The sequence below is a fragment of the Sorex araneus genome, chromosome 1 (genome assembly GCF_027595985.1).
Source record: "Sorex araneus isolate mSorAra2 chromosome 1, mSorAra2.pri, whole genome shotgun sequence".
Taxonomy (NCBI): Eukaryota; Metazoa; Chordata; class Mammalia; order Eulipotyphla; family Soricidae; genus Sorex; species Sorex araneus.
Window position 1 is genome coordinate 20,524,376 of NC_073302.1, and position 27,001 is coordinate 20,551,376.

Below are 27,001 nucleotides of genomic sequence, written 5' to 3' on the forward strand. Positions count from 1 at the left end.
GCAGAGGGCACAGGCTGCCCCGGGAGGCCTGGAGGACTCGGTGTCTCCCTGGAGCTTGCCAGAGGGATTCGATCAGAGAGGTTACGGATGGGCCCGAGGATGCACAGCAAGCGGCCGAGTGGGCACGGAATCCATCTGCAACACCTCCCTTCTAGGGCGCCTGCCCCGGTGGTGGATGTTTGGGACAGACATGGAGGAGGCAGAGGAGGAGCAGAGGTGAGGCAGAGACCACCCCAGCTCTCCTTCCTCTGTGACGCACCCCTGGAGCCCCCGAAGGAGAGGAGGGGATCCTACACAAGCCAAGATCTCCCCCTCCGGGCAAGCTCAGCCCTCAGGAGCATCCCCCGCTCCTCTGACGGCTCCTGGTCTCCAGGGGTGAGGGTGGCACCTGGCCCTCCTTGAACCCAAGGTCCCAGTGGCACGTACCTTCCGTCCTGGGGGTCCCAGTGCGCCCGGGGGCCCAGGCAAGCCCTCGTCACCCTGCAAACAGAGACCAGGGTAAGCGGGAGCTGAGACACTCATCCCCCAGCCTGCCGGCTGCAGCCAGGATGTGTGGGCCCCCCCCCCGAAGTCCCCGGGGAGACAGGCCCCAACCACTCATCCCTCATGCCACGTGACTTAGTTTCCCAGCAGAAACATCTCTGCGGAGGAGCACCTCCTCCCCGTCTCCTGGGAGCACCGGAACTCCATTGCCTCGAATGGTTCCGACTGGACTGTGTCTCTACCCCTCTCCCTCTCCCTCCTCACCCCCATTCGGGCCCCAGGTCGGCCTAGGGCAAGGGAAGGCATCAGGCAGCCCTCGGGGCAGGCCCTGGGCACTGATAAGAGCCGGCCGGCCCCGCTGGCAGGGCCCTGGGGCTGACTCATGTGTTCCTTCTGGGATGCCCAGCTGGGAGCAAGGAGGCCTCCAGGGAGTTCTATAACCCCCCCACCCCCCTCTCGGCCCCTCGCTTCATTTATGGGGTGGCTGGAGTAGGCCTCAGCGTCAGCCCACCACGTGGGGGAACCCCTGATCTCAGGCTGCACCCCCAGGCCCCTCCCGCCTCACTGCCTCCAAAGCCTGCAGCTGGGGAATCCCAGCCCGTCTGTCTAAGGGAACCCCCGGGATGGGGCCCACCTGGAAGCATCTGGGGGCCGGGGCCGCCTCGCTGGGTCTTGCGGGAAGCCCTGGGGGTCGCTTCAGCCCAGGCAGGACAGGCGGTAGGAAGCGGCTTTGGGTTGGTACCAGCCCCCCACCCCCACCCCCTGAGCGCGGGGGTCCTGGGGAACCTACCTTCACCCCATCGTGGGCCTTTCCTGGTGACACCCCGGGGTCTCCTTTCTGTCCCTGGAACGAAAACAGTTGTGCTGTGGCCGCTGAGCTGTCCGGGGAAGACAGGGCCCCCCACACCCTGCTAGAAGCCTGGGGCCTGCGTCGTGCCCGGCCCCCCCGCCCACTCACAGACCCTGATGCTCCAGCACCTTCCGCGGCACCCCACGGACCACAAACCCCTCCTGTGGGCCCCCGTCACCCAGCACGGCTCCTTGGCCTCAGCCGCAGACCACCTGCCTGTGCTCAGGCAGGGCCCCCACAAAACCATCCCCCCGAGCCAAAGCCGAGGCCCTGTCCAGCGGAGCCCCTCGGGGCTGAGAGTGCTCCCGGCTGGCGAGTGCTCCCCCTGATGAGGTCCTGGCTGCAGGCTCCTCCCGCCTCTTGCTGAAAGGCCTCAGGGGACAGCTCGGGAAACTGAGTCATCCCCTTCCAAGAGCCCCGGCCCCCTCTGCCCCTGCCCAGCCTGGGTCCTCACTCAAATGTCCCTGGAAGTGAGCAGGGAGGGTGGCTCCATGGCAGAGCCCAGGCCAAGCCCGCATAACCCCCGAGCACTGACCCATCAGGTCTGTCCAGGAGGGCTGAGCGCCCGGAGTGGGGGGGGGGCCCTACACGAAAGGCCTTCGTGGGCTGGAGATAGTGCAACAGGTAGGGCGCCTGCCCGGCTTAACCAACCTGGGTTCCCTCCCCCGAATCCCAGGCGGTCCCAGACCCCTACCAGGAGTGATCCCTGAGCACTGACAGGTGTGGCCCCAAACAGGAAAAGAATAAACAAAGAAAAATGTCTTGGAATAAAGTACCAGTTCACAGTAGCACAGCCAGCAGGTCACTTTCCTGAACCGAGACTTGTTTCCTCATCTTTCAAAAGGGGCTACACAGCACACACACACACACACACACACACACACACACTCGGGACAAACATGCATGCCGCAACCTCAGCAATGAGGGTTCATATACATATACATGTACACAGGTAGGTTCACACATACAGGTACACGCACGCACACACACACACATACACATACACACACACACTCGGGACAAACATGCACGCCACAACCTCAGCAATGAGGGTTCATACACACATACATGTACACAGATAGGTGCACACATGTGGGTACACGCATGCACACACACATACACATACACACACTCGGGACAAACACGCACACCACAACCTCAGCAATGAGGGTTCATACACACATACATGTACACAGGTAGGTGTACACATATGGGTACGCGCACATGTGCACACACACACACACACGGATGGTCACAAACATGATGGGGAGGACACACGACTTTAATTTAGCCCCTTTGGTTCTCTTCCTCCTCGAGATAAAGACCCTCCAAACCCTGACCCCGGCCCCCTCCATCACGGCACCCCACCTGTCAGGGCCTGCGAGGGGGCAGCCCTCCCCCTCCCCCCAACGCCCCAATGCCCTGCCATGCCAAGCCTCTCGGGCAGCAGCTCCCGCAGTCCTGAGGGAAAAAAAAAAACCTGCACAGAGAGGCCACGCCCACCCCTGGGGACACGCAACTCTGCCAGGTCTCATCTGCCTGGCGACCATCATCATCATCATCATCATCATCATCATCATCATCATCATTCCGAGCCTTCATTAACACAGGGGAAACCTAGACCCTTCCTGCAGCTCCTTCTAGCCACCCCCGGAGCAGGCCACCTCCGCGCTAGGGCCCACCTCTCCCGCTCACTCTGTGGGAGCCCCTCCCACCCCCGCTGACACCCCCCACCACAGCTGCCCCCGCACGCGCCGGCCAGTCACCAGTGCCGGTGCCTTTTATGTCCATGGTGCGGGGCCAAGCCTGGGGTAGCAGGGATTCCAACGGCCATAAAAGGACAGCGGCGCCTCCACGCCCTGCCCTGCCCACCCCCGTGTGCAGCTGGCAGAGGAGCCGGGCTTTGGAATCCTTCGGGGGTGTCCTAGCGTGAAATGTTACAGGGGGGAAACTGAGGCCCACGGGACACGGCCTGGCTTTCTTGTTGGGAGCCCTTATCTGCAGCATCTGACCTGTTTGTGGGAGCTCTCAGCAGCCTGCCGGGCCTGAGCTCTACCGAGTAAGATGAGGGACCTATTGGACATCTACTAGTTGAATCTCACCCCGACAGGGCATAGGGCAGTGGGGGGGAGACACAGCTCATGAGTGCGGGGAAACCCGAGACGCATAATGAAGATAAACTCCAAGTCCTCCCCATCTGACAGGGAGGACCATCACTGCCTCTAGTGCACAGGTGAGGAAACAAAGGCACGGAAGGCAGAGAAATCACCCACAGGTAGGTCATTCATCAGTGGGATTTAGACTCAGACTCTAGAGAAAAGCCCCTTGTTATTATTATTGTTGTTGTTGTTGTTTTGGCTATAGGGGCCACACCTGACTGTGCTCATGGAGTCACTCCTGGCTCTGGGCTTAGGGGACCATATGTGGTGCCAGGGATCAAACCCAGGTCTATCGTGTGTAAGGCAAGTGTCCTACCCTCTCCAACCCCAAGAACAAAGCTGCTTCTTCTTCTTTGGGTCACACCTGGCAATGCACAGGGGTTACTCCTGGCTCTGCACTCAGGAATTATTCCTGGCAGTGCTCGGGGGACCATATGGGATACTGGGAATCGAACCCAGGTGGGTCGGTCGCGTGCAAGGCAAGTGCCATCCCCGCTGTGCTATTTCTCCAGCCCCAAAACAAAGCTTCTTAAATGGGGGATCCTGACTTCCTCTAGGAGGGGTGAAGGAGGTCCTGTAGGGGCCGCTAGAGCATGTGGTGGTCTGGCCCTGGTAGCAGAGGGACTCTGTGCTTCTCATCGGCTACGGATGGCCTGAGAATGATGTGATAAACACCAAATGGCAGAAAAAAAGCTTCCCTACCCTTGCCAAAGCGTCACATCACTGAACATAGGGATTATGAAAAGTTTGCTTTAAAACAAATTTTGTTATAACTTATGATCAGCAAGTGTTTGATTTGATTTATACTTTATACACCTTTACACGAACTGGAGCCATAGCACAGCGGGTAGGGAGTTTGCCTTGCACGCGGCCGACCTAGGTTCGATTCCTCCATCCCTCTCGGAGAGCCCGGCAAGCTACCTCGAGTATCCCACCCGCACGGCAGAGCCTGGCAAGCTCCCCATGGCGTATTCGATATGCCAAAAACAGTAACAACAAGTCTCACAATGGAGACATTACTGGTGCCCGCTCCAGCAAATAGATGAACAGCGGGATGACAGTGCTACAGTGCTACACCTTTACAGCCAGGGTCACGAAAAAAAAATTCTCAGATGAAAAGGGATCACGCGTGGGAAAAGTCCTGCTCTCCAGCACATCGTAGTTCACGGCAGAGAAAAGGCAAGGATCCAGTGATGCGCGGAGTATGGGATGGAACCAGGGACCTTTTGACCCCCACCACAGGGAAATGCCAAGTGAGCGTATCCCTTCTCTCTCTCCCTCCACTCAGTGGGGGCTGCAGAAAAACCAGGAGGGGTGAAGCTTCAGCTAAAGACGATGGAGAAGACCAGAGAGCAGAGAGCTCCTAATCTGCCTGGGAAAGCCGGGGATACAATATAATAGCATACAATACAATAGATACAATAAGATACAATACAATACAATAGATACAAAAAGTAAGGAGTAGAGCACAGAGGCAAAGCACATGCGCAGGTCCAATCCCCAGCAAAGCGAGAACAAACCATGGAGCTGGGAGACAGCTGGATGGACGGGAGTGCATGCTCTGCATACAAAGGCCAGGTGGTGTCCCCAGCATTGCATGGCCCCCCAAGGACCACCAGGGGCCACCTCCGAGCAGCAAACCAGGTGGAGCCCCTGCGCATGACCAGGTGTGACTTCCCCCCAGCTGTGGCCCCTGAGCCCATGGACAAGCCCCTTAACTTCTCTGAGAAAGGATGGCTGGATTCGTTACAAAAGATGGGCAGAATCAAGGTTTGTTCCCAAGCATAAAGCCATGGACGTCAGGCCCATGGGGACTAGACTGAGCTTTGGTCCTTCAGGGAGAAAAGAGTGGGAGTCTGGTGGATTAAGTGTCTAGAGAGGTGAGAAGAGGCGGGAAAACATCACAAGGGATGGAGAGCACCCCCATGCAGGTCTCCGTTGACCCCAAGTGCCAGAACATCGCTGGTCCCCAGGGCCCAGCACAGGGACAGCCTAAGACATGTCCCAAGGAGAGGCTGGGTGCATGACACCCCGAGAAACAGCCCGAGGGCTGGGATCCGTTAGCACTGACTTCCGTCTCAAAGCCTGGTAGCTGCCAAGGCCGCTCCATGTCTGTAGAACATTCTGCCAATGTAATAAAGCAGGAAAAACAAATGGCAGTAGTGGGCGTAGGGAGGATAGGAGACGGACTATTTCCTGCTTTGTATAGAGTGAGTAACTGTCCCCAAGCCACAGGGTGGAATTTATCTGAGCCCTGCTAAAACTAGTAAGATTATCCAGCTAGGCGCATGGCTGTAAAATAAACATGAAAACTACAAAAACACAGAACTCAGTAGCTCTATTCAATAGCTGAGAGCCAGCTAGAAACTTTAATGGGGAAAGTATCCTATTTGTAACGGCTTAAATTTACAAATTTATAAACGGTCTAAGCACAAACTTACTAAGAGACATGCAGGGTTTATGCAATAAAAATGATAAAATTTTACTAAGTTACATTTTTAAAAACTCAGTAAAAATGGAAAGACATGCCAAAGTTTTAGGTTAAAAAAAAATCCTAAAGATGCTAATTTTTCATAAATTAACATACACATTTAAGGCATCCTGGTGAAAAATTCCAAAGGTTTTTATGAAACTCATTAAAAAGGGCATAAAGTTCATCTGACAGAACAGCAGAATTGTTTTTTCAGAGAGGGGAAACACACATAGAATCAAGACAATAAATGTCATATAAAATGGTATTTTACAAGCATAAAAATATGCATGCAGGGAAAAGAAATATATTTGGCCTAAGACAGATTATGGTCTATCATATAATAATGAATGGAGGAAAGATTACTTAACAGATAATTTATTATTGGATGGAAAATAAAATTAGGACACTGGTTCAACCCCCTCCCCAGATAAAGATTAATTCCATTAATTAATTTAAAAATGTAATGACCAGGAAGAAAACCAAGTATATATGTGATCATAGAATGGAAAAGTGTCTACATATTAAAGCAAAGTAGAGAACCATAAACTGGACGCTATGGTCAGGGAAGGATCCTTGCCAATCAATCTGACATACCATGGGACACCGTCTAATGAGTGTCAGACACCATGGAGGACCCAGAACAAGAGTATTGACACTGCGAAACCTCCACAAATATGCTAAGCAGGGGAAAACAGGCTGCGAGAGATTTGTTAAGGGGATGAAGCCTCAATCACCTTAAGATATCAAGGGATTTAGGAAGGAAGGGAGGGAGGAAGGAAGGAAGGAAGGAAGAAAGGAAGGAAGGAAGGAAGGAAGGAAGGAAGGAAGGAAGGAAGGAAGCAGTAGGGAAGGAAGGAAGGAAGGAAGGAAGGAAGGAAGGAAGGAAGGAAGGAAGGAAGGAAGGAAGGAAGGAAGGAAGGAAGGAAGAGAGGGAGGGCGGGAGGGAGGGAGGGAGGGAGGGAGGGAGGAAGGATGGAAGGAAGGAAGGAAGGAAGGAAGGAAGGAAGGAAGGATGGAAGGAAGGAAGCAGGAAGGAAGCAGGAGGGAAGGAAGGAAGGAAGCAGGAGGGAAGGAAGGAAGGATGGAAGGAAGGAAGGAAGAAGGAAGGAAGGAAGGAAGGAAGGAAGGAAGGAAGGAAGGAAGGAAGGAAGGAAGGAAGGAAGGAAGGAAGGAAGGAGGGAGGGAGGGAGGGAGGGAGGGAGGGAGGGAGGGAGGGAGGGAGGGAGGGAAGGAGGCAGGAGGAAGGAAGGAGGCAGGAGGAAGGAAGGAAGGAGGGAGGGAGGGAGGGAAGGAGGCAGGAGGAAGGAAGGAGGCAGGAGGAAGGAAGGAGGCAGGAGGAAGGAAGGAGGCAGGAGGAAGGAAGGAAGGCTTTCACCCTGTCCCAGCCACTCTGGCGCCCCCTCGGGCCTCTCTGAGGAGGCTCTGTCCTCTGTGCTCGGGGCTGCAAGGGTCTGGGCCAAGGTCTGCCTTTGCCGCTGCTGCACGTTCTACACATGCTAAGGGAGTAGCATGTGTAGTTCTACACCTACACGTGCTAAGGGAGCCCCGGGTGGGGCTGCAGTGTCCCGCCAGGGTCCCTGACACGCACATGGCCACATGGCCGGGGACTTGGCTCCAGGACTCAGGAGCACTCAGCTCCGGAGCACCCCTCAGTGGCTGCCCTCCGCAACTGGTGAGCACTTCTCCTGCTTCACCCCAGAGGCGGGGGCTGTGCTGCGCTGGTGGCTTTCCTGCCCCGCACCCCACCCCCATTTCACTAACCCTCTGGGCTGACCCCAGCATGTCAGCCCAGACCCCCAGGCAAGGCTCTGTCCTGAGAGTGGCTCTGTCTAGACCGGTCACAAGATTCACCCCGTCATCATAACACTCTGGTCCCTGGTCTCCTCCCAACATTCACTAGTGCAGTCCTGGAGGACTCCCTGGAGGAGATGGCTCCTACACACGCTGACTGCCCCCACCCCCCACCCCCCACCCTTATTCCCTGGATGCTCCCTCCAGCTCCGGCCCATGCTGGGCTCCAATGTTCACCCACAGATCGTCTCTTCTGGGCTGGGCTCAAGTCTAGGGCCCTTTTCTTTTCTCTCCCAGGGTGCCGCTTTAGTCACCGGGGCCCACCAACACCCCTCTGCACTCCCCAAAGCTGGTAGGACGGTCCCATAACCCCTTCCGCTGGGGGGCTCCTGCCTCCATCCTGGTCTCCACCCTCCCAGCATCGCCCCAAACTCAACATGCCCCCTGGGGTGGGTCTTCCGTCCCCTCCACCTAAAGGACGCCCGGGGTGTCCTGGTCAGCAGCACCGGTTTCCCCTCCAGCCCCCACACACCAGCCGCCGTGCCCGGGAATATCGGGGCCCCCAGCCCAGGCCCTCGGGACCAGCTGTCCCTCCCGCTTCCCCGCGGGTCCGGCCGGCTCTGCCTCCTGCCGCCCCCGAGGGTCGCCCCAAACTCAGCCCAGCACCGCCCACGCCCACGCCCACGCACACACCGCAGCAGCCACTCACCTTGGCTCCGGGCGGGCCGGGGAGCCCGGGGCTTCCGTAAGGCCCAGGAGGACCCTGGAAGAGAAAGGAAAGAGAGGGATGGGAAAGGGGTGCGTGCCCGTCTGGATGGCACGTCCCTCTCCCCCGGGAGGGAGCAGCACGACGCTCGCCATCAGCATGCCGGCCGACCCCGCGCCAGGCTGTCTCGCCCTCCCCGCCCCAAGGGACCCAGCCCCGGCAGCCGAAAACCTCCATAACTCAGCCGCCGCCACACTCACGGCCACCGCCACACTCACGGCCGCCCTCCACACGCTCAGGCCGAGCCTCACCCACAGGTGCATCTATTCCTGGACCGCGTGGCCGAGATACCTCAAACCACATACTCTACCCTTACTCCAGGATTACTCTTTGAACATCTGACAGGGCTCAAAGTAGGAGGTGGACAATCTTAGAGGGAAATATACATTTTTCTACAGATATATATATAGATATATATATATAGGGTCTCATTCTCCTGGCCCTGAAAGAGCCTCCAATGCGGCATCATTGGGAAGGACGAGTAAAGAGAGGCTGCTAAAATCTCAAGGCTAGGGTTCTCGAACATTGTATGAGGGAAACACAAGCATGGAAATGTGTAAATCTGTAACTGTACCCTCACGGTGATTCACTAATTAAAAAATAAATTAATTAAAAAATAAAAATAAATTTAAAAAATCTCAGGGCTAGGACGAATGGAAACATTACTGAGGCTACTCAAGAAAATCAACGATCAACAGGATGATGACAATGATGATGATAATATATATGTATATATATACATGTATATATGTATATATATATATACATATATATATCCTCCCTTTTTGGGTCACACCTGGCGATGTACAGGGGCTACTTCTGGCTTTGCACTCAGGAATTACTCCTGGTAGTGCTCAGGGGACCATATGGGATGCTGGGAATCGAACCCGAGTTGGCCGAGTGCAAGGCAAACGCCCTCCCCACTGTGCTATCGCTCCAGCCCCAAAGACTCAACCTTCAACAACATGTTAGTGATCTCTTATAGAAGATCTCTTATAGATCTCTAATGGCCCCTGGGTGAAATCCAACAATCCTCACCCTCTTTCCTCTAAGGATCCTTTTTTCTAGCATTCTCAGAAGATTTTCATAACAAACAATAGAAAATACATTACTTCAGTTCTGCTTTGGGGCAGGGATTGGGGGGTTCGGGATGGAAACATCAGAAATATGGTGGTGGGAAGGTGTCATGGTGGTGGGACTGGTGTTTGAATGTTAAATGTAATCAAATATTGTGAACTACTTTATAAAATTTTTTAGAAAAGAAAAGAGAAGGAGAGAAAAGAAAAGGGAAGAAAAGAAAAGAGAAGAAAAGAAAGAAAAGAAAAGAAAAGAAAAGAAAAGAAAAGAAAAGAAAAGAAAAGAAAAGAAAAGAAAAGAAAAGAAAAGAAAAGAAAAGAAAAGAAAAGGGGTGTGTGCACTTCCTGGACCCACCAAGGCTGCCCCCGGTCCCTGCACGACTGTCAGGGCAGCGTGCACTGGTGCATGGGCCCTTCGCACCGGCCCGGGGCCATGCCAGTGTGAACACCCTCTTACCCTGTTTGTTGTTTGGGGTTTGGGGGGATGGGGCGGGGACGGGTGCTGGGACAAGGTACCTGGGAGTGTGGGACCATGTGGTGCCAGGGATCAAACCCGGATCTCCTGGGGCTGGAGCGATAGCGGGGAGGGCGTTTGCCTTGCACTCAGCCAACCCGGGTTTGATTCCCAGCATCCCATAGGGTCCCCTGAGCACCACCAGGAGTGATTCCTGAGTGCAGAGCCAGGAGTAACCCCTGAGCATCACCGGGTGTGACCCAAAAAGGAAAAATAAAACAAAACACCGGATCTCCCCTAGTCAAAGCCTGTGCCCAGGGTCTAAAGTCATCTCCCAGCTCTGCCCACACACCCCGGACCCTAGTACCCATGGGAGCACCAGAGAGGACGCTGAAGCCCACAGTGCTCTCCCGGTCACCCACCAGGGCATCTCCCGCCCCACCCCTCCTCCGGCTCAGAACACGCCAAGCTCCTTGCCTCTCTCCTCCACATCTGGAACTTTCACCACTTTTTAGGGCCTTGGTCCATGACGGTCCGGCCCGGCTTCCCAGGAAAAACCCACCCCACCCTTCTTGGCCTGGCTCAAGGGTGACCTCCTCCAGGGAACCTTCCAGAACATCTCCTGCCTCAAAGGAAGTTGTCCACCCCGGAGACCCCTGGAAGGGAAAACACGACCCACTTCTCCACCGAGTTGTCTCCTTGAGTCTCCTGGCTCCCACTAGCTGTGAGCTCACGGCCCCTCAGGGACCCCTGGGAGGGCTGGGGAGGCGCAGGGAGAGAGCTGGCCCAGGGCTCCGAGCCGCGTGCTGGCCAAGCGAGGCCTGGGCCCCGGGCCTGCTGGCCCCCACACCGGCACTGATTCATGGTTTTCCCAGGCCGTACCGGAATCCCCCCACAGAGCGGGGCCGGCCGCCTCACCCTCCGGGAACTGCTGTCTCCACCGAGGGCCCCGGGCTCTGCCCCTACAGCCCAGCCCCGCCGACAAGGCAGGGTTCAGGGGGCGTTCCCAGGGAGGGGGTGGTCTTGGGTCCGGCAGGGATAATCTGGGCGGAGAATGCGGTACTGGCGCCCACGCCAGCCTCCAGCCACACTCCCCTCGTCGCCGCTGGTCCCCCTTGACCCATCTGGCGGGCTGTAAGAACGTGCTTCCTTCCTCCCGCTCTGCGGCCAGCTCCCAGCTGCAGCCCGTCACACTGCGCCCTGCGCCCTCCCTCTTCCCCGATGCCTCAACGTGCCCTGTGCAAAGGGAGCGGGGCTCAGGGCTCACTCGGCCCGGGGCACTCAGGACAGGCGGGGGGGTCCCAGGTGTGGCTCTCTTTTCAAAATACCCAGGGCTGGGGCTGGGAGCGATAGCACAGCGGGGAGGGCGTTTGCCTTGCACTCGGCCGACCCGGGTTCAAATCCCAGCATCCCATATGGTCCCCCAAGCACCACCAGGAGTGATTCCTGAGTGCATGAGCCAGAAGTAACCCCTGTGCATCACCCGGTGTGACCGAAAAAAAAAAATATGCCCAGGGCTCCTGCCCTCTGCCAGCTGTCCACCCTGCCTCCGGGCACCTGCGAGGACCAGGACGTCTGACCTGCTGCCCGCTGCGAGCCACCCCGAGCCTAGCTCAGCCTTCCCATCTGGCCTGTATAGAACCGGGAAGGGTGGAGACTCACCCAGCCCAGGCCCCCCAGGGGGTCTCACCTTACAGCCCGGCCACGTCCCGGCTCCCCCGGAGACAGAAGGCCGAGCGCCCCAGCTGCAGCTCCCATATACGTGGGGGACTCCTTGCCCCCACCCCGCCCCCTCCCGCGCACCCCGCCCCGGCCTCTGCCTTGCAGAGAAATGCAGAAGAACATAGTTGACTGTGAGCCAAGGAGACGCATTCGACGAATGTGGCGGGCCGGCCAGCAGGCTGGGGGAGGGCTCAGGGGTTCCCCACCAGGCTCCTGAGGACAGGGGTGGCGGGGGGGGGGGGGGGACACGATGTCACGATGTGGAAGTGGAGAGGGCCGTGCCACCGAGCCCCGGGGACCTCAGCCGGCTCCTGCTGGACCCAGAGCTGCGTGCAGCTGTGTCCTCTGTGAGCAGAGGGGCGGCTCGGGGTGGTTCCGGCCGAGGACTCTATTATCTTTGGAATTTTATGATCTATGGAATTTCCAGTCCAGAAGCAGGATACGGGGTGGGGGCACAGGGGGAGCCCGAGAAGAATGTCAGGAGACTCTCGCTGCCTCCTGGAATTCCAGGGCTGGGAGGGGAGGTGGTGGCAGGGGTGGGGGCAGGGGGGTGGGGTAAGGAGGGAGCTTGGAGGATGCCTTCCCAGGCGCGGAGCCTTTATGGATGGGGAAACTGAGGGCCAGAGAGACAGGAAGGGCCTTGGTTAAGATCACGCAGCTTTGATGGGGGGCAGGGGTGCGGGGGGAGGGGCAGTCAGGGCTTCTCTGTCCTACACAGTTTGCCCAGCATCTGCTGCAGGGAGCATCCCCGGGGCTCAGGGTAAAGAGAGAAGCCACTGGAGCTTGCCTCGGGCCCAGAGAAGCCCAGCCAGGTAGACAGAAAAATATACACATATATCACACCAAAAACAGTAACCACAAGTCTCACAATGGAGACGTGACTGACGCCCGCTCGAGCAAATCGATGAACAACGGGATGACAGTGCGACAGTGCGACAGTGCCTATCACACCCAGATGGTTAAGATTCTGGGTCTTGGGGGTCCAGCGGCTTAGGGGACAGCCCTGACTCTGGGTTGGACTTTATCTGAAGTAACGCGACCTTCGAGAATCTCTGTCTTCCGGCCTGAGAAAGCCAGGCAGCGCTGGGAGCTGGTTCTCAGGAGGCGGGGAAAGAGGCAAGGACAGGCAACGTTTGACAGGGTGTCACAGAAAGTGGCCAGTGACACCCAGAGGGGCAGAAGGCCAGGGGCATGGCTACAGGAAGCCCGAGGCAAGGGAGGGGGTGGCATTGGATCTGAGCCACTAATACGGGGGCGGGGGGGGGGGGCAGCCGCACCCAGGAAGCAGAGGCTGAGGGCTCAGGGGAGACGGGAGGCCAACTGACTCCCCCAAGGCTGGGATGCTCGCTCAGGGGCCCTGGGCCCACTCCCCAGTCCAGCCACGCCCCCGGAACCTCTGTGTTCTCCGGCCCTGGGGACATGCCCCACAGAGCTCGGAAGCCAGAAGGAAATGCCCCTTCACAGAGCAGATTCATTCCAGAGCCCGGGGCCCAGAGCCCAAGGCCAGGGCAGGCGTTGTGGGGGGGGGGGGGACCCAGCGCTCAAGTAATTGCATAACCAGAACCATCCGCTGGCTCCGAGCTAAAAATATGCGCCAGGCACCCAGCGTGGGAAAAGCCGGTTCAGCCAGGACACAGATGCCCCGGGTGGGTCTGCCGCTCCGGAGAAGGGGGTCTGCTTCCCTCTGGGGCCAGAGCCCGGGTTCTGGTCCTGCCTCCCCCGTCTCCCCGATGCTCAGCGTTCTCATCCCTCGTCCCCCCTCACCTGGTGCCAACCTGCTCGAGGGCAGCGCCCGGCACAGGCCCAGAAGAGTCTGGACACGCAGGCGGGCAGGTTCGGGGTCAGCCTCGGGGGTGGGGGGGATGCTCTCAGCTCGAGGGGCGCCTTCTCCCCGCCCCCACCTGGGAGGGCACCCCCTACCCCGAAACTGTCCTGCAGAGGAGGAGGAGAGGCCAGACAGCTCCGTCCCGACCAACGCTCAGCAGCCACGGCAGGTGCTCTGCGGGACCCTGTCCACTGCAGGCTGCTGAGATGCCCACCTTGGGTCACTCCCATCTCACTTAGGAGCCCCGAGGCCACTCCTGCGGTTCATTTATTTCGCTGCTGCTTTTGTTTTCCATTTTAGGGGTCACGCCTTTTGGCGCTCGGGGCTGACTCCTGACTCCGCACTCAGGAATCACTCCCAGCGGGGTTCGGGAGATGCTACGGGGTTCCAGGGATGGAACTCGGATTGGCGGCAGGCCAGGCCAACTCCCTGCCTGCTTCAGCTCCACCCCACACACACACCCCACCCCCACCCCACTTCTTTGGTCAATGTGGAAAATGGGGGCCGGGAGGGGCAGGACCAGCCTGAGGATGCTAGCAAGGTGGTGCCCTTAGGGCCACCGGTCACAGCGCCCCAGGCCAGCATGCAACCACTTACCCGAGGGCCCCGGGCACCTGGGGGTCCGGGGAGTCCTGGCAGCCCGGGGGGACCCTGCGGAGAAAGGAGAAGACAGTCTCAGTGGCGGCTGTGGGACGGGGGTGGGGTCCAAGCAGTTAACTCAATAAAAAACCCGTCCCGGGCTCTGGGCACGGAAATGATCCTGGCGGGGTCATCTGGCCTAAAGTGCTCGCAGGGGTCTTCGGGCTTAGGTGGCTGGCGCTTGTGTTGCTTTATTTTTCTCGGTCCTTTTTTTTTTTTTTTTTTGCTTTTTGGGTCACACCCAGCGATGCTGAGGGGTTACTCCTGGCTTTGCACTCAGTAATTGCTCCTGGCAGTGCTTGGGGGACCATATGGGATGCCGGGGATCGAACCCAGGTTGGCCGGTCGGCCACGTGCAAGGCAAACGCCCTACCCGCTGTGCTATTGCTCCGGCCCCTTTCTCGGTCCTTCTTGAAGCATTTGTCTTGACTGCCCAGTATCACCTCCTCCAGAAGCCTCCCCTGGTTCCTCCCCAGCCAGCCCCGGGCCAACCTCGTCTTGCCTGCTGCTTGAAAGCCTGATATTCGTGGAACTGCCTGCTCAGAAGCCTGCCTCACACCCGGGGGCCTGATCCCCACCGAGGAGCCGACGGCCCAGGTATCGGCCTTCCCCGGGGCTCTGTCCACTCTCTGGGACACTCCAACAGCAGGAGACCGCAGGGACTCAGACGCAGACCCTCTGCCGCATCAGAGTGGAGACGGGCGCACGGGGAGATGAGGCCGGCGGGGCGTGCAGGGGTGGGTGCCTGCGAGGCTCTCATAAGGGGGCGTGCCCCTGGAAGGGGGGCTGGGGCCCCACCTGCTAGGGCTGTCATGGGGGGGAAATGAGGGAAGGTGCACGCGGACACAGCGTGGGAGATGTCCCGGCCACGTGGCACTGCAGCTCCCATGGACAGCCCTTTGCAGGTGCTGCACCTTCACTGACGGGGGGGCTGGAGACGCCCACCAGCAGCACCAGCTCACTGCAGCTGGCCTGCCTGCCTTCTTCTTCCTTCCTTCCCTCCTTCCCTCTCTCCCTCCTTCCCTCCCTTCCTTCCTTCCCTCCCTCCCTTCCTTCCCTCTCTCCCTCCTTCCTTCCTTCCCTCCCTCCCTTCCTTCCCTCTCTCCCTTTCTTCCTTTCCTCATTCCTTCCTTTACTCCCTCCCTCCCTCTTTCCCTTCCTTCCTTCCTTCCTTCCTTCCTTCCTTCCTTCCTTCCTTCCTTCCTTCCTTCCTTCCTTCCTTCCCTCCTTCCCTCCCTCCTTCCCTCCTTCCCTCCCTCCTTCCCTCCTTCCTTCCTTCCCCATCTCTCTGGGGCAGAATCATCACCCCACATGTCTCCAACTCGCGTGGCCATGTCTGGGTCCCACCCTCCTCACAGCCCCCGAGAAACCTGCGACCACCCCTCCTTTGTCACCTGGCCTCACCCTCTGTCCTCGCCAGCCAGCCTCCACGCTCACCCGGCCCCAGCTCCTTCACTGGCTCCCCACCGGGCACACGAGAAAGGCCTGAGCCAGCAACGTTAGGGCCGAAGACCCCGTCCGTCTGTCTGTCCGTCTGTCTTCCCGCACACAGGCAGAGCGGCCGCCCAGGGGCTGAGGAAGCAGCCAGCTCACGCTGCTTCATGGACCACTTTGGGCCCCCGAGGGGCAGAGAGGGACCTTCCACGACCCTCACCCTTCCCCCCGTTTCCCCACGGAGGGCTCAATCGCTTCTGCACCTCCGATCCCCCAGGGATCAATGAAGGACGTAAAAATAAATAAATAAAGGCGCGCAGGGAGCCCTTGGAGGAGGCCCAGCTTCCGAGGGTGTGTGAGGCCTGGGGAATCCATCTGTTTCAGACAACCGTCGGGGCGACTCCAGCTCTCCTGGCCCGGAGTTAAAAACCGGTGTTGAAAACCCAGTCGGGCTTGGCTGGTTCCTGAATCCCGCACACGCACGCCAGGCAGCGTCCACCACGTGCTGACGGCCCGAGAACAAAGATGAGGAGCGAAATCTAGACAGGCGGGTGGGGGGGGGGGGGTGGGGAGGAGGGAGGGGGTGAAACCAGGGGGTCAAAGAGCACGGAATGGAGGGAGGGGTGAAGGGCTTGGGCCAGTCCCGGCCACCTCTGAGCCCCGGGGTGCCTCTGGGCAAGCGGGCGGAAATCTCTCTTCCTCCCTGGGGGCTGGGTGGACACTGTGTCTTTCTGGGTCCCGCTCGGCAGAGGAGGGGTTCAAGGCGGGGAGGCAGCTTGCTCCTGCCCACCCCCCTGAGAATGGTAGGGATGCACTTCTGGGTTTTCCCCCAGAACACCCCGCTTTCTACCCCGCGCGAGGCTTCCGCAGGCTCCCTCCCATCTTCGAGCCCCCCCTTTCCCTTCTGTCATTTCAGGGTTTAGTGAAGGGGGCCACGCCTGGGGCTGCTCAGGGCTCACCCCTGGCTCTGCGCTCAGGGGTCACTCCGGGCGGCACCCGGGAGAGTCTCACGTGGGAGCTGCGGCTGGAGCCCACTCCACTCCAGCTCAAGCCCTGACAGGGGCCAGGGGGGCGAGGGGCCGGGACGTGGCTCGGAGAAGGAGAGCAAGCGCGCGTGCATGAAAGCTGGGTTCGACCCCGGCGCCCCAGAAACAGTGGAAACTGGGCAGCCGTGAGGTGAGGACACTCATCTCCCCCGCGGCCGCGCACACAGGCCCAGTCCTGCTGGGCACTGCGGCTGCCCCAGGCCGCAAAGGCCAGCTGCTGCTTGTCCACGGGCTGCGAGAAGCTCCCCGGCTCGACACTCCGAATGACCCTCCTCTCGGAGGTGCTGGGGTGCAGCAAACGCTTTCCCTTCCTCGGGGGCCTCTCCTGGCACTGGCCTTGCAGGGAACCCAGAGAGCCAGAGAGACTCGGCGGGGGGTGGGGGGTGGATAAGGCCGAGCACGGCTGCCTCCTCACCCCCAACGTCTCTGAAGCCAAGGAGAAGCCCAGAGAGGCAGAGCCACTTTCCCAAGGCCACACTGCACAGAGCCTGGCTCAGCCTGGGTCCGGAACGGCCCCGCGTGACGCCTTCTGAGCCCCGGGCTGTGCAAACCCGGGTGAGTCCTTTCCCGCCCGGGGACGCCTAAAGGTGCATCCCTCGAGGGCCTGTTCCCACAGCAGCCCCCGAGCCCAGCACGCGGGGAGTCTTGTTTCATCAGGAAACTATCACAAACTCCTGTCCAGAGGACGGCAGTGGGCTGTCCGGTTCCCCGGCAGCAGCAGGGGTGGGGCGGGGGTCTGTGGGGCCTCTGAGGGACCCCCCTAAGGGAGGCGCACACCCTCCTGGTATGGTATTCCTCCTGTCCAAGCTCCAGGGTGACCCAGGTCCAGCTCACGCTCGTCCTGGTCTGCAGGGCACCAAGTGACAGCAGGGGCCGGGGCAGGGTGGGGGGGACCAGAGCACCCCACTGGCCCTGCCCAGGGCTCAGCGTCCAGCTGCAGCCACCCGCCTGACCCGCCTGACCTGGGCCCACGCGAGCACACTCGGTCGGCCCCCCTGCTCCCCGCTGCTGCCCGCTCCCAGCCCCGAGCGCTTGCCTGTTCTCCGTGCAAAGAGTGGAAAAAATTCTGCTTCTTTCCAGGGCCCGAGCGATGACCGGGGATGATTCACGCGGCCGGGGCGGGAGGGGGCGGGGGGATTTTCCACTCCACCCCGCAGACAACAGGGCCTCTGACAGGGCCCGGGGCCGGGGGGCAGGCGGGGGCTGCAGGTCTGTCTGGGGGAGGCAGATGGGGCTGGGCCAGGGCCCCGAGCTCACGCAAAGGGAGTCATGGAAACCACCACCAGCCCCCGCCCTGGGCTTCCCCCGGGGGTCCCGGCCCCCCCCGACAGCCCGCCCGAGGGGATCCCCGACCCCAGAACAAGCCCACCCTTGTGCACAGCCGGACGGGGCCCGCCGGCCCAGCTGGCGGACAGCAGGAAGGGCTGGCAGGCACGACGGCAGGGGGCAGGGAGAGGGCGCACGGGCAGCTGGGGGCCCCAGGAAGTCCAGGCCTGCAGGGGGACCCCGAGCTGCTCCCTTCAGTCTCTGGGCCTTCGCTGCATGTCTGGAGTGTGACTCGGGGGGCAGGGAGCCACTCACTTTGCGAGCATGTTCCCACCTCTGGGCACCAAGAATCCCTCTTGGCGGGGTACAGAGCCTGGCGCCCCGGCCTCGGGAAAGGCCTTCTTCTCGCTGGGACAGAGCTGCTCTGGGTGGCCTGTGGGCCTCAGTCTGTCCAGCTGTAAAATGGGCGCGTGATGCCCACTGGGACAGGTTCCGTGCACAGGGGCTGATTCTGAGTTCAGGCTTCCTGCTCTCTGTGTCTGCCTGGGTTGGGCCACGAGGGGTCGCCAGCAAGAGACTAGACAGGGGGCAAGGCTGGATCACCAACCCTCTCCCTGCGGGGCAGCTGGATGGGTCCCCATCAGAGGTGCCTGTTCTCAGCTTCACTCCCACTGGTTCCAGAAACATCCCCCCCACCACCACCCCGCACTGGGCCTTCAGAGGCCCCCACCCAAGATGGGTTCCTGGGGTGCTGCCACCTGTACCCGGGCTGCCGGCAAGGATGCACCCCCCTCTGCGCCCCGCTGAGGTGCCCCCGCTCGACCCGAGGCGCCCGGCATCCTGTCGGTAAAAACTAAGGTCTCCAAGTCCAGCCCCGACAGGGCGGAAGGCCCTGGAGACCCAGAGCAGCCCCCAGCCAGCAGGGGTGGGTGCGGAGGGGTGGCGGGGAACAAGCCCACACAAACCAAGCCGGGGCATGCAGTCACAGCGCAGCACAGAGGTGAGAAGGTCACGGCAGCTGCACCCCCAGCCGGGTTCCCCAGCGGTGCCTGCTCCCGCCCCCCGCCCCCATGGCGCTCCCCTCCCCCCACCCCCTGGAGAAAACACAAACCCAGAGCAAGAGTCTCCAAGCCCACAGGAGCTGTATCCACCCCGCGGGTGCCCGCCCTTCTCGCTCTCCTCTTGCAATAAGGTCCCACCTCAACAGCACGGCCACAAGCCACAGAGACCCAAGTTCTCCCCCGCAAACCGCACACCCGCCCTGGAAAGGCAGATGGTCCCACACTCCTCCCAGTTCACAGAGAGAGGCTCAGAGAGGTTCAGTGACCAGCCGAAGGTCACCCAGCACCGGGCACCTTGAAGACCTTCAACTGGCATGTCCTGAAAGGAAAGACCAGGGGCTGGATAAGGGGACTGGCTCCAATCCGGAGCCTTCTTGCTCCTTCGCCACGAGCTGGCGAGATCTGTGTAACCTCAGGGGAGCCTGTCCAGAAAGTCAGGACGACCTGTTTTCTGCGGGGATCGAATTCCTTCTTTCGTTTCAGAGATAGTCACGGGGCAGCTGCTGCCGGCCAGGCCCTGGGCCATCTCTTCCAAGGTGATGCCGACCAAAAGCGCCAAGCGCGTGCAAATGCCGGCGGCCCGTGCAGGGGAAATCAGTGAGGCCTGACACCCTCCTGAGGCTGGGGCTTCTGTGCAGCCTCAGCGAACCACAGCGTCCGCCTCACGCCGCCCCGTGGGGGCCAAGCTCAGCGTTTCCAACCAGGCTCCCAAGGGCCCGTGGGGGCCCCCAGCGCCTGGCACCCTGGGGCCCGAACTCTGTGTCTGCCACGGCATCCCCATCCCGGGTCCCGGCCCTGCGCCCACCATGTTCCGGCGGGGACCTGTAGCTCAGGGGAGAGGAGAGAAGTTCCCCCAAGTCACACAGCCAAACCCCCAGCTTACACCCCAAGGAGGGGGCGCCTGTGGTCATCTTACACCCGGCAGCCCCCCTGGACCTCGGAGGATCGGGGTCCCCGAGCTCAGGATCTGAACTCAGCATCAGGATCTGAACTCGGGTCTGGAGACCGGCGACAGCCCATCCCCCCGGGCAGCTCCTACTGAGCTCTGATGCTGGGGGGGCGGGAGGGGCAAGGGAGGGGCACACAGATGTCAGCAAACAGGAGTATTTTTTTTCCCCCTTGGAGGCGCCACGGTGCCATGTGGATGCAGCAGCTGATATTTAATGAGATGCTATTATCCTCATCATCGTTCTCGTCACCGTCCTAATTCTTGTCTTGTTTTAGAACCGCACCCGGCCGTGGCTCGGGGCTTACTCCTAGTTCTGTGCTCAGGGAATCCCTCCTGGTGGGGGCCCGGGGGAACCAATGCCTGGTTGACCGCGTGCAAAGCAGGTGCCCTGGCCGCCGCACTGTGTCTCTGGCCGCTTAGTGAGCACTCCATCATCACCTCTGTGCCCCCGGCCTCCCTGCGCAGGAGACACCTCCTCTCGCAGCTCCTTGGCTCTGACTGGCTCTATGTCAGCGGAGGGCGGGCCCACGGGGCAGTGCAGGGCGGGAGGCAAGATGCCAGCCAAGCAGAGGTCAGGGCGCCCCCCCTCCTGCCCTCAACCCTTCAGGGCTGGCAGGCAGGCAAGGGCCCACCCCTGGGCGCCCCGCCGCTGCGAGAGCTCCCTGGGAGTCGTGGGCCTGGCGCTGGTCAGCGGCCCAGGCCCCTCCCCTGCGCATGCGCAGGGCCCGCCGCACAGCCTACTGCGAGCCGGTTCCCATGACGTCCTGACCGAGTGGCCGCCGGTGCAAGTGGCTCGTAAACTGCCTGGGAGGAGCCCCAGAACATTCCACTCCTGCTGAGCTCGTCCACTGAGGCTCAGGACAGAGCCTGGCATATCTCAGAAGGCCCCGGCGCCCGGGGCTTGAATCTCGGGGTCTCTGTACGGATGCCTCAAGGGGTGGGGATAGCATGCGTGGGAGTCTGAGGGCAGACGGCGGTGCTACCCTACGAGCTGTGTGTCCTCGGGCAAGTTCCAGCCCTCTCTGAGCAGTGCCGTGCCCGCCCCATGACAAGGGTGAGGCTGAACGAGACCCTCTGCAGAACAGAGATGACCCACGTCCCCAAGCCTAGGGAGAAAACATGTGGGTAACAAGGACTTATCACAGGCCCTGGGGCGAGTGCTACACCCAAGCACCCTGCTTCACGCCAGCTCTGTGCCCGTGGCCACGGCACCCTCTGGCCACGCCATAGGCGGCCTGCAGGGGCAGGGCTGGTGGGGGTGCCACGTGCTCACAGTGGCGACCGGGACCTCAGTCCCCCGTCCCAGGGCTAAGTCACCTCCTCCTGGCCTCCGAGATCTCGGCACTGATACAGCGTGGGGGGCTGAGCCGTCCGGGCCCGAGGCCCCGGCACCTGAGTTGGGTGAGGGAGCACCAAGAGGTACAAGGGGCCCCCCTCCTTTCTCCCTCAGCCCCCGAACTCGCTCCCTGGCCACTTTCCGAACACAGCACTTGAGCGGCTCGCTGATGTCATTGCAAAGCAATGCACACCATTTCCATAAGTCCGACAATATGGTTATAATAAGAACGAGCTCCGGGTCCCCTTGGAGACAGGCTGTATAAATATTATTCCTAATGATTATTCAAATGCATCGAGTGTGTGTGTGTGTGTGTGTGTGTGTGTGTGTGTGTGTGTGTGTGTGTGTGTGTGTGTGTGTGTGTGTGGAGGGCCCGGGAATTCCCCAGCCTCAGCTGCTGCGTCCACGGGGCCAGGGAGGCTAGCCCAGCACAGAGCTGCGAGGGCAACCACGGGAAGCAGGCTGAGGCAGGGGGGAGGGGGTGAGAATCACCCGCCTGGCTCGGGACCAAAGCACAGGGTCTGGCCTTCTGGAAACTTCTCCTCCTATCTCTCCCCACCCCCCACCCCAGGAATGGGATCCAGATGCAGCTGGGGGGTCACTGGCCCTGGGGATGGCCCCCCGGCAAACCAGAGGCACTCACGGAATGCCCCTTCTCCCTCCCTGACGGCTGAGGCCCCTCCCCACTGACCCGGCTCACCCCAGACTCCCCCTGCAGGGACACAAGGAAGAGAAACAAGGGGGGCGGCCACGGCAAGAGCCTGGTGTGGGGGACGCAGAAGCGGGGTGAGGCCAGCTGCCCCGGAAACCAGGAGGGGCGGACAGCAGCCGGCCTGGCCCTGCTCCACGGCGAGCCCTCCTGGCCTGCCCCTCCCATCTCCCACCTTCCAGCCCACGGTGGCCCCCGAGGCTTCGGCACGGAACCACTCACGTCTCTGCAGGGCTAGCAACGTGGTCAGTGTTTTCAAGCAACGCCCCAGGGGCCAAACTAAACACAGTTCGGACGCCCCACGTGCAGCCTTTTGTCAGAAGTGCTGCGACAAAGGGTCGAGGCGGGGGGAGCTGGCCTTGGAGGTGAGCGGCCTGGAAGCTGCATGTCCTGGGCTCCTGGACGGCTGGTCCGGTCAGCCGAGAATGGCCTGGGGCCAAGCCAAGGTCAGGGCTACTATGATTACTCTGTGTGTGTGTGTGTGTGTGTGTGTGTGACCCGCGCGCGCAGGGGCAGGGATGGCGGCAGTCCAACCCAGGCCCTTGAGCTCACATCGAGATGCTCCCTTGCTGAGCCCTCCCCCCTCCCAACCCCTCCAAGCATGAGCAACGTCCCCCCGGGTCAGCCCCACCCAAAGAACGCTGCCCTAACGGTGTAACGGGCGCAGCAGAGCTGCCGCGTGGCGCAGTGGGTTTGAGTCTTGCTCTAAAGCCGCTACCTGGGGCTGGAGCGACAGCACAGCGGGGAGGGCATTCCCCTGGCACACGGCCAACCTGGGTTCGATTCCCAGCATCCCATAGGGTCCCCGAGCACCGCCAGGAGTCATTCCTGAGTGCAGAGCCAGGAGTAACCAAGCCCTGAGCATCGCCGGGTGTGACCCAAAAAGCAGAACAATAAACAAAGCCGCCGCTTCGCCTCCTCCACCATCCCCCTCACCCACCCACTCAGGCTTCCCAAAGCCCCCTGAGTCTCACCGGCAAACCACAGTCTCCCTTGGGCCCCGGAGGTCCGATCAGCAGTGGGAACGGCGTGGGTCCCTCCAGGTGGAAGAAGGAGTAGCCGCTGGTGGTGAGCTGGGGGCTGGAGGACAGGAACCGAGCTGGTGCCAGGGCTGGAGCTGGCGGGGTCTGCTGGCCAGACCCCGTGGCTGGACGGGTCCACGGCACGTCCCTGGGTGCCTTTCCGGGGCTGAGCATCCTGGGCTTTGGGGAGCTGCCCTGGGGTCTGGCTTTTTTCGTGGTGGCTTCTGATCTGGTGCGTTTCGGGCTGCGGGTGGGCGGGGAGCCCGGAGCGAGGGTCGGCGGCATGGCTGTGGCTCGTGGCCGCAGGGCCCGGGGGAGGCTGGGGCTGGAGGCCGGTGAGCGGGGCAGCGCCGTGGGTGGGGCTGGCCGGAGCGTGGCGGTGCGGGCAGCGGCTGGCCCCCTGGCGCGGCCGCCCTGGCGGCGTTGTGTGTGCCGCTGGCCTTTCTCCATGGGAAGGGACTTTCTAGAGGAGTCCCTGGTGGCAGGAGGCAGGGGCCGGGCACTGGTGGGGGCAGGTCTGGGCGTGGTGGGGGTCCTCGGGGCTGGCTTCCTGCTGGCCCCCGCGGCTGCAGCCGGAACAGGGCGGGAAGTGGGGGCTGTCTTCTTGGTGAGCGGGGCTGCCTTGGTGATGGGCCGGGGAGACGCCTTCGGGGGGCGGCGGGGGCTTTGCCTCGGGGCTGCAGAAGGAGCAGGGGTGGAGGGCTGGGCAGACCAGCTCTTGGGGAGCTGGGGGGCGCTGCTCAGGCTGGGGGGCGGCGCAGGCCTGCTGGAGCCGGCGGGAGAGGCGGGGGCTGCCGGAGAAAGTCCTTTGGTGGCCGAGAGCTTGACCGGGGGCCGCGGAGTCTGAGCTTCGGCACGCGGGGGAGCGTCGGCACCGCTGGTCCTCGGAGGCCTGGTGGGTCGAGCGGGCACCACCGTCGTCGTCCCGGCCCCCCTGCCGGCTGGCCGGGACCCCCAGGCAGGTTGGGCGGTGGTCAGGTTCTGCAGGCCCAGAAGGTCCAGATCGGCAGGCAAGGCCAGGGGCCGGCCGGAGGAGTCCAAGCGGGGGAGGGGCCCCAGCCGGGGCCGGGGGGCGTGGGCCTGTCCACACTCGTCTCTCAGGAGGGCACAGTAGCCGTGAGCGAGCCGGGCCACGGGGTGGATGCTGAACTGGCACAGAGAGCCCTCAAACGGGACCGCGTGGGGGCCCAGACTCCCGAGGAGGAAGGAGCCCTGGGGGTCGAGGGCTGCCGCCCAGGGGTGAGGCAGTGAGACGGACGCCCGCCGCTGGCCACACGCCGTCAGCAGGGTAACCGAGCGGCCTCGGAGCTCCAGCGCCAGGTGGTGCCAGCGGCCGTCGTGCACGTCCAGGTCGAAGGCCACCGAGTGCCCGGGCCCCAGGTGGACCAGGGTCTGGCCCGGGACGAACTGCAGGCCCAGCTGCAGCTGGTGCCGACGGCTGTGCAGGGCAAAGAGGAAGGCATGGTTGACCCGGTGGGAGCACAGGCTCAGCACGAGGGCCAGCTCGGAGCCCAGGGCGCCAGGGAGCACGGCGGCCGCGGGCGTCTGCAGTCGGGCCCGCTGGGTCAAGATGAAGCCCGAGGGGGAAGGAATGACCCCTGGGGGCGCAGCGCCCCGGCCGCCCACCGCCTTCGTCCGACTGAGACCCAGGCGCTGCAGAACATCCACATCTGTGGGGGGGGAAGAGGGAGAAGGGGACATGGTGAGGGCGGGGCCTCCACTGCAGAGCCTCTAGGAAACCCACCCACCGCTGCCACCTGGACATTCATTCAAGCGACCAGGATGCACCCCGGGGTTACTGTGCGGGCTTGGAGCCAGCCCGGCCCGGTGGTCTGGTCTTCAGATCAAGTGGGTGACAACAGACCCCAGCGTCACGGAGAGATGGTCAGAGGGCTGAACGTGGGCTTTGCATGCCGGGGACCCCCCGTTCAAGCCTTGGCAGCCCTGGGCTTCCCAAGTCCCCAGCTGGGAGGAACCTCAGAGTGGGACCAGGTCTGGCCCCCAAACAAAAAAATATATATAAAGCAAAGGGCCTGGGGCCGCCGTTCCTGGCTTCAGGTCCCCTGCTCTGCCATGTCCTCATTCGTTGGGGATCCCGTCTCTTCCACGAGATTCTGGTAGCACCAACCTCAGAAGGATCTCTAGAGGATTAAATGAGCTAGGACACTGGGCAGGGCGGGAGAGGGGAATTAAAACCCTCTGGCACAAAATTGGCCCTTTCAAGTGGACATTGATAATAAAAAGTATGGGCTGGAGAGAGAGTCCAGTGGGCAGGGCACGTGTTTTGCACGTGGCCGACCTGGATTCAGTCCCGGGCACCTCATAAGGCCCTCCAAACACTGCCAGGAGGGGCTGGAGTGATAGCACAGTGGGTAGGGCGTTTGCCTTGCATGTGGCCAACCCGGGTTCGATTCCCAGCATCCCATATGGTTCTCCTCTGAGCACCGCCAGGAGTGAGTCCTGAGTGCAGAGCCAGGAGTAAGCCCTGGCACTGCCAACAATGGCCCCAAACGAACTACTACTACTACTACTACTACTACTACTATTACAAATAATGATAATAATAATAATAATATATAATAGAGACAAGGAGCGTGTCTCTGAGGGCTGGGGCTGTCATGGCCGGTCTCCACTCTACCTCAAAGTGGGCCGGTAAGAGAGGGCTCAGGGGTCAGGAAGGGACAGGTGACCGCAGTTTGGGAGGGGCCAGCAGGTGGCCTGGTGAGTGGTGAGCCCTCAGCCAGCCCAGGTCTCTCCGGAGGAGGCAAGTGGGGGTGCCTGGGGCCGTGGGGCTGACCAAGCACCCCAGGAGCACGGGCAGGGCCCGGGTGCCGGCGCCCAAGCCGGGGACAGGTCTGGAGCCACGGGAGTGCCCCGGTGCTGGCTGGCCGAGGGCAGGCAAAGCGCCCTTCCTCCCTGACGCCCTGAACCCCACTTTGGGGAGCTTGGGGCAACTCCCTCCTGACTTCCTGCCCCTGGGGTCCTTCCTGTAGGCCAGGGGAAGAGCGGCCGGGGACGGCCACGAGTACTGTCCAGGCCATAAGTGCCCGGCCCCTTAGAACCTGCCTCCAGCCGACTCGAAGTCCTTCAGTGCCCCACTGCCAGCCCACTTTGAAGCCCCCTTTACCCCCTCCACCCCCACAACTCTGCAGCTAATGTCAAGCAGAGACCCCTGTGCAATGGGTGGCATCACTGGGGTCCCAAGAAACCCACCCGAAGTCTGCACTGACGGAGGGGCAGGAAGCCACCTGGCACCCCCTGCCCAGGTGCCCCTGGAAAGTCCCAGCCCCGCCGTACCCATGCCCCGCACACCACCTGAGCTTACAGGAAGAGCCAGCGGGCACAGGCGGCCTGAGTGAGACGCCCCTTCCCTCATCCTCCGCGAGCGCCTTTCCCAGCTGACCGCCGCCCGGCCTCAGGGGGAAGACCCCCAAACGCCCACCGATGGAGCTGGCCGTGGGCAGGGCTGGTCCTGGCTGGGTCTCCAGGGACCTCTGCCCACTGTGGGCACCACAGGGGAGCTGCTGGTGCCCGGGCATTTCAGGTCAATGAAGTCACTCCCAATCCTCAGCCTCGGATTCACTGACCACCTGCGTGGGCGCGGCCTGGCGACACCCCTGGGCGCGCCCGCCTGGGAACCAGCTCTTCTGTGCCACGCTCCAGAGCTGACCAGGCGCCGGCCAGTTCAGCAGAAGGACTCGCCCAAGGTCTCAGGGCTTCTGAACAGGGGTGCAGTGGCCCCTGACCCCCAGACCACCTGGCTCCCGGTCTCTGTCCTCAACAAGCTGTGCATCACCCTGCCACCCCCAGAGTCCCCCGGGGGAGGGGGCCGGCAGCTGGAGGGGGAGGGGGGCCGGGGAAGGGAAGCGACCCAAGGCCAACTGGACGGACCTGGCCAGCTGGCCGCAGCAAGCTCCCTTTATTGCATAAACCTGGCTCC

The 27,001-nt window shown here is 61.4% G+C and overlaps 1 protein-coding gene across 1 annotated transcript in view; it reads right to left on the reverse strand.

The window, feature by feature from the left end:
* Positions 1–27,001, reverse strand: part of COL27A1 (collagen type XXVII alpha 1 chain) — a 123,688-nt gene that overhangs the window by 90,791 nt on the left and 5,896 nt on the right. Inside the window, exons 3-7 of the mRNA XM_055120751.1 lie at positions 23,014–24,731; positions 14,197–14,250; positions 8,466–8,519; positions 1,274–1,327; positions 427–480 (exon numbers count right to left, since the gene is read on the reverse strand). Coding sequence (XP_054976726.1) covers positions 427–480; positions 1,274–1,327; positions 8,466–8,519; positions 14,197–14,250; positions 23,014–24,731 — 1,934 coding nt within the window. The remainder of the gene's footprint in view (positions 1–426; positions 481–1,273; positions 1,328–8,465; positions 8,520–14,196; positions 14,251–23,013; positions 24,732–27,001) is intronic.